The sequence below is a fragment of the Eurypyga helias genome, unplaced genomic scaffold (assembly GCF_000690775.1).
Source record: "Eurypyga helias isolate BGI_N326 unplaced genomic scaffold, ASM69077v1 scaffold6537, whole genome shotgun sequence".
In the NCBI taxonomy this organism is placed as follows: Eukaryota; Metazoa; Chordata; class Aves; order Eurypygiformes; family Eurypygidae; genus Eurypyga; species Eurypyga helias.
This window is the reverse complement of record NW_010263670.1, coordinates 25,085-31,672: the sequence shown is the minus strand read 5'-3', so window position 1 is coordinate 31,672 and position 6,588 is coordinate 25,085. Positions and strand designations below refer to the sequence as shown.

General features: G+C 56.6%; 1 protein-coding gene across 1 annotated transcript in view; it reads right to left on the bottom strand.

Annotated features, from left to right (window-relative positions):
- Positions 1-33: 33 nt before the first annotated feature.
- JAK1 (Janus kinase 1) overlaps positions 34-6,588 on the bottom strand; it is a gene marked incomplete at its 3' end in the record, with an annotated part of 28,520 nt that continues 21,965 nt past the window's right edge. The window contains exons 15-23 of the mRNA XM_010156127.1: positions 5,945-6,080; positions 5,401-5,552; positions 4,160-4,310; positions 3,371-3,465; positions 3,014-3,206; positions 2,292-2,416; positions 974-1,146; positions 474-591; positions 34-144 (exon numbers count right to left, since the gene is read on the bottom strand). Of these exons, the coding sequence (XP_010154429.1) occupies positions 34-144; positions 474-591; positions 974-1,146; positions 2,292-2,416; positions 3,014-3,206; positions 3,371-3,465; positions 4,160-4,310; positions 5,401-5,552; positions 5,945-6,080 (1,254 nt within the window). The remainder of the gene's footprint in view (positions 145-473; positions 592-973; positions 1,147-2,291; positions 2,417-3,013; positions 3,207-3,370; positions 3,466-4,159; positions 4,311-5,400; positions 5,553-5,944; positions 6,081-6,588) is intronic.

The window sequence follows — 6,588 nt, the reverse complement described above, 5'->3', positions numbered from 1 at the left end:
ACACCGTTACCGAAGCGCAGGCGCATCCCTTACCTCCTCCGGGCAGTTGGGTGGACGCGGCAAACGCTTCTCTTCCTGCAAGACGCGCACCAGCCGCGCTACCGTCATCTGTCCCTGCGTGGGGCCGATCATTTTCAAGAACTCCTGTGGGAAGAGCAGGAGTCGGCCGCGCGTCCCCGGCCCGCACAAAGCCCGGCCCCTCGGTCCGAGGCTCGGCCTGAGAGCCGACAGCACGCGTTTGTCACCCAGAGCCCGCGCCACACGTGTCACGGACCAGATGGAACAGTTTTACAAGCGTTTTCCTCACCAGGACACGCCACGACTTCTCCTCCTTAGTGAAAGCCAACCACGAGGGTTGTTTTCGGAAGATAAGAGCTTAAATTCCACTTTTTGTTTCCAAAAGTACTAATTATTTTTTCAAAGATACCCCGATTTAAGCAGCTTGAGCAGCAGTTTCTTGAGCAACCACGTACCGCCATGGGGCTGGACTCCGAGTCGCAGTAGGTAAGCAGTTCGTACAGCGTCACCCCGAACGACCAGACATCGGAGGCAATATAAAACTTGCTCTGCAGCAGGCATTCCGGAGCGTACCTGCGGGCACAGCGCCACAGCGTTAAGGGGTTGGGAGCCGCGCACTGCCCCGACGGCGAGCAAACCGACGCTCTGCGTCTGCCGAGTCCCTCTACAAACGAAGGTGCTCACAGGGGGAGGAGACAAGGGACAACTCCTACACAGCAAGTCGCTGTGGAGTTAAGGGAGACCAAGCTCGAGGGAGAACGGGTCGCGAAGCGCAGGAAGCAATAAACCCCGCAGGTGGAGTGTACCCCGTGCCTCTTCTTGCTCTGGTGTCCTGTCTTTAGTCAGCCCTCACCAGAACGGGACAAAGCCCTGGGACACCTAAAAGCCCGAAGTCTGCGGGAGCAAAGAAGCTACTGCCCGGTCCGGGCGAAGGCAAGGAGCTGAAAGCTGTTACCAGAAGACGGGGCTGTCGAGGTCGTCCTTGACGGTGTAGTACTCCTTATCCGTCTCGATTGCTTTGGTGAGGCCGAAGTCTCCGATCTTCACTCTGTTCTCGCTTTCCACCAGGACGTTCCTGGCAGCCAGGTCGCGGTGCACATACTGACGGGAGCCCAGATAGTCCATTCCCTGGGAGAGAAGAAACTCCGTTACGCCAGTTCCTCCAACACTCAGTCGCTGTTTTTCTCTAGCTTCCCCTTGCTCACATGGTAATCCTCCACCCAGGATTCCCATGGCGGGTTCTCTGTCTGTTGGCACTTTCAGGGTCCCTTTCTGACAGCCCCCCCTGCCCCAAACTCGCCTTTGGGTTCTTGTTTCTGCTTTGAGCTTTTCAGTTTTCAGCTGAGCAGCCACTACCCTCCAGCCCCCTCTCTCCACAGCAACTGTTCCTTTGTCCCTGCGCTCCCCAGAGCTGCCCAGGCCGCCACCATCACTCCCCATGGTCTCTTGCTTCACACAGCCTGACCGCCCTCTGCACCCCCACCTCCCCCTCGCCTTAGACTTCCACGTTGCTCCTTCCCCCTTGCCAACACGCTTTGTAAACCACGGAACGGTTTGGGCTGGGAGGGACCTTAACTCCCACCCAGTCCCACCCCCTGCCATGGGCAGGGACACCTTCCACTAGACCAGGTTGCTCCAAGCCTCATCCAGCCTGGCCTTGGACACTTCCAGGGATGGGGCATCCACAGCTTCTCTGGGCAACCTGTCCCAGTGCTCTCCACCCTCTGCGGGAAGAATTCCTTCCTGATGTCCCATCTCAATGTCCCTCTTCCCGTTTAAACCCGTTATCCCTTGTTCTGTCACTACAGGCCCTTGGGAAAAGCCTCCCCCAGCTTCCTTGTAGCCCCTTCACGTACTGGAAGGCTGCAATAAAGTCTCCCCGGAGCCTTCCCTTCTCCAGGCTGAACAAGCCCAACTCTCCCAGCCTGTCGCCATGGCAGAGGGGCTCCAGCCCTCGGAGCATCTCTGGGGCCTCTGGACTCCTTCATACTCCCAATTCTGCAGCAGGAACAACATTTTCCCACAGTAACCTTCTACACGAGGGAATCTGGTGATTGTTCCCCCGCTGATTGCTGTGCCAGCAGCACCTGAAGCAGGGGAGGGAATGCTTGTGGCTCGTGTCCTTGGGGACAAGGAAGGAGGATGGTTTCATTCATCATCCAGCGCCCCGCCCCCTCACCCTTTCATTCATCACCCAGCGCCCCGCCCCCTCACCCCGCGAGGTTACACCACTCCAGCAGAAGAGCTGCGGGAAGCGCAGGCGCCAGGCTCACCTTGCAGATCTGAACCGCGTATCTGAGCAGCTGTTTGAGGTTGATTTTGTTCTTGTTCCGTGGGAGATACTCCTTTAGGCTCCCAGAAGGAAGAAATTCCATGATGAGCTTAATCCCACTTCCTCCTAAAGACAGAGCGTGTGTTAAACTTGCAGACCCGCGGCCCGTCTCAGGCCATCAGCACCGATACCTCCCGCACACGCCCAGGGCAGCACCGGCTCCAACGGCATCGCGTCACCATGGCCAGGCTGCAGGCTGACTCCCGTTATCCATCACCGAGCCCATCTCAAGGAGAATCCGCTCCAGAGAGGACAGTTACTGAATGTAAAGTTTTTCAGCATTGGCTTAAAAAAAGCCCTCTTACAAACGCAGAGATGCGAGGCAACAGAGCGCTTTTTCTGTGAGTAACGCCAGCCCCCGGGGCACGGCTGGCTGCGGCGCTCGGCTCGCTCCCGGCACACGCACACCACCAGCCGGCCCGGTGCTCCGCTCCTTCAAAGGATTCGGGGGAGACCAGCGACCACCGTGCTCGCATCACGTCGGTTACGCCCAAAAACAGGCCGCAGGACGGCCTTCAGGAGAGAAACGGCTGCTTTTCCTTGAAGGAAGAGCTCTAAACCCCTGAGAGTGAACTAAGACTTTCACTTTTTAAAATACTTGATTCTTGAGGGAAACCCGAACAGCCTTAGTGTACACTTTTAATGTTCTGCATAAAGGTTTACCGTCTTCCGTGCAAATTCCCTTGTATTTGACGATGTTCTCGTGATAGAGATTCCTCAAGATTTCTATTTCCTTCTTGAGATCAGCGATGTGATTCCCTCCACTCTCTGGCTTTAGAGATTTAACTGCCACCTGCTCCCCTGTATTGTCGCCTTCCGGGTCGTACCTGCAGAGCTCAACCTTCCCGAAGTGGCCCTAATCAGGAGAGAAAAGAGTTGGGACTCCACCCGAGGCTCCCTGCTGTCCCCGAGCACTGCCATAGGCACCTGCGCGTCAGCCTTCCTGCTGGGACGCCGGAAGCACACGCGGGGAGCTGTGTGCACACACGCTTAGCGCATCCCGTGCCTGCCCTTTCTTACCTCTCCCAGATCGCGGATTCTTTTCAAGAACCGTTTCTCAAAGAGCGTGGGGTCGACCTCTGTGAAGGGTTTCTTCTCCGAGATGATATCAGGATCTGGGAGCGGAAAAGAAGCCCCGGGTCAAATTCCCACACGGGCATCTTGCTCCTGACACCTCACAGCATCCTACCCGCCTCCGGTCTGCTGCCGTTGGTGCGTTCCTGCCCCGCTGCCGCAGCTTCTCTGACCGAAACCCTGCCTGCCTCTCGCCGGGGATCCCTTCCCTCGGCCGGGCCACGCTACCCCCGGCTCACCTTCCCCGCTCCGGGGTTGCTCCCTGGGTCTCGCCCTCACTCAGTTCTCTCTCTCGACACTTCCCACCCTGCAGCAGGTGTCCGGCCTGTGGGATTATTTACAGGAGGCATGGGACGTGACGTTCTGCCCTGCTGGCTGTCCTGCAGCCACGTCAGCATACGGTGGGGCAGGAACCAGCTACCTGCGTTAACGCCCTGGTTCGGGCAGGACATCCCCCCAGAAACCTCCCACGGAACTCGGAGCGCCCTGCAACTAACTTCAGCTGGCGCGTAAAACACGGACCGCGGAACGACATGACAGCAACGCCCCCAGCCCCCACGTTCAGCGGGAAGCAAGCACTCCCGTTCGCCCTCATCCCTGGAAAGGGCTACTTCCTCGCTGTCGGGACGCGACGCGCTCCTGCCAACGCAGCCGCACGCGCCAGAAGGCTCGGGCAAATAAACTGGCCGGCCTCACACCCCCCTCCCCCAGCCCGTAAGCAAAGCCAGGCCTCACTCTGTTCCTCCAGTTTGTTGATGTCCCTCATGATTGCCCGGAAGAAGGGTCTCTGGTGGGGGTCGTAGTTCATGCACTGCTTCATCAGGTCAGCTAGCTCCTTGCACGACGGCGTCGCCAACACGAAATGCCCCTCGTAGAACCGCTCCTTCTGCAGGGTGCAGATGGAAACCCCGGCGTGAATTTCAGCTTGTAACTCGGCAAACCCGCGTTCTGCCTCCGAGGCGGGGCCGTTCCATCCCTAACTGTCAGCTTTCCCCCAGCTTTGCCGTGGAAATCCTCCTTTCCAGCACCAACTCTAACCCACCCCTACCAGCAGAGTTACTACTGTGCTGAAGCTGGTGGAGTTGGGAGCAACCACTCGGCACACACGAAGTCCCTGAACCGTGCGAAAGACTTCACCGTTCAGGAGTTATTTTTCTGCCACGTTTGCCATGCTACTCATGCCCCGGGACAAACGGACAGCGGGAAATGCTCGCCAGGGAAACAACGCGGTGCCGGCTGCTCTTCACAACCCCGGGAAGGTACCAGCTTCGGGGCAGCTGGGATGAGGGTGGGCTTGTGCGCTTCCTAAGCTGTGCAGAACGACCCCGGCTGTCTGCCACATGCCGGAAGCGGGCTGTAGCCAGGGCAGCAAGTTCCTCTCGGCTACCTCCTGTTAAAACAACTCTGGCAGCGACCCAAGTACTCAGTCATTTCCTTCAGACCAGCAGCGGCTGCCGTGCTCCATCCCCTTCCCAACACGGCAGAACTTCGGGACAAAGCACGTTTGGAACACGTGCTGAGGGATGCCGGCAGCGGGGACCAGAAACTGCCATCAGTAAGGCAGAACAAAGTCTATTTAAAGTGGGTTTAGATTCCAGAGGGAACGAGAACGGTGTCCCCAGAGGAGGCTAGGTGAACCGGGGTCCAAAGGAAAGCAGCAAGGCCAGAACCCGGCTGCTTTTAAGCAGAACCTCTGGCCGTTCGTAACTGGGCACAGGGGTTAGGAAAGGACAGGGGTGAGAGCATCTGTTCTGCTTCACTCCTACTGCGCTGAGACTGGAGAATCACCAACAAGGTGAGGCTGAGGCAATAATGAGCAGGTTTTACAGCAAGAATTGCCATGTGGCAGCTCAGCTGGGTCAGCCCCGCACCAAGTCCAGCCGAGCTGGTTGTCCTGCAAGTTGAGAGCAACTCCGATGGGGTGCGGACAGTGAGGTGCCAGAGATGTCGGATAAACCTACGTAAGGCAGTTTTACCTCTGCTAACGTCTTGTCTTTCAGTGGGATTTCTCCATTGTAGCAGATTTCCCACAGTGTTGTGCCAAAACTCCACTTATCTGCCGCAATGCTTAGATTTTTGGAGTCTTCAACGCATTCGGGTGCAATCCAGGGGATTCGCTCAACACATTCTTAGATAAAACACGGAACCAAAGCATTTGGGGGTTAATATCGAAGGACTAAAAAAACCCAGCCCAACTTCACTGTTCTGTCTAACACCTGCTGAATTAAATTAACCAAAGCTGCAGTAGTTGTCCAGTTTCAGGGCAATCTTCATTCTCAAACCCCTGTTCTCAGAAGGACGTTTCTGGGGCTTTTACAAGCTCAGACCTGGAGCCATCCTACTATCTCACCAGACTCAACCTGACTTTCTAAGAGCAGCCATGGTCAGCAACACGCCTTTACCTCCAGGCAGTTTTCAGATTCTCACCTCTAGTCTAGAGCCCGTTCTACCTGGTGCAAACGACCTTCCCCTCCGGTTCCCCACCACACCGCAGAGTGAAATCCGATTCCCGCAGCTTACCTTGTCTGGACAGCACAGTTACTGGTATTCCCGGGTCGCTCAGCTTTATGAAAGGACCGTACTCCGTGTCGATTCCCTCTCTTGCCAGCAGGATGTTTTTAGTACACACGTTTCCATGTACCAAATCCTTATCCTCCTACAGTAAAGAAGGAAGAGAATTGTGAGCAGAGTGAGCGAGCAACGCTCCAACACACCTACAGCCTAGGGGATCACAAGCTCAAACCCAAAAATGCAGCTGGGAAGAAATTATCCTGGAGTAAAAGAGGGAAAGGAGGAGTAGGGAAGCAGACTGTTCACACTTGAGTACTTGTATGCGTAGAGCCGAGGCCTTCTGGAAAAATGACAGACGTTGCACTTCCACGGAGGGCGCGCTTGCAGAAAGGGGAAGCTGTGACAGGCTCACCCCCTTCTCCGAGGGTCCTTCTCCTTATTTAAAGCAACGTAACGCACACAAAAAGAGCATCGCTGCACCACCCCGCCACCCGAGTGAGGAGATTCAGCAGCTCCGCACACGCCCTTCTCCGAGGGTCCTTCTCCTTACTTAAAGCAACGTAACACACACAAAAAGAGCATCACTGCACCACCCCGCCACCCGAGCAAGGAGATTCAGCAGCTCCGCACGCACGCGAGAGCTCCGGAGCGCC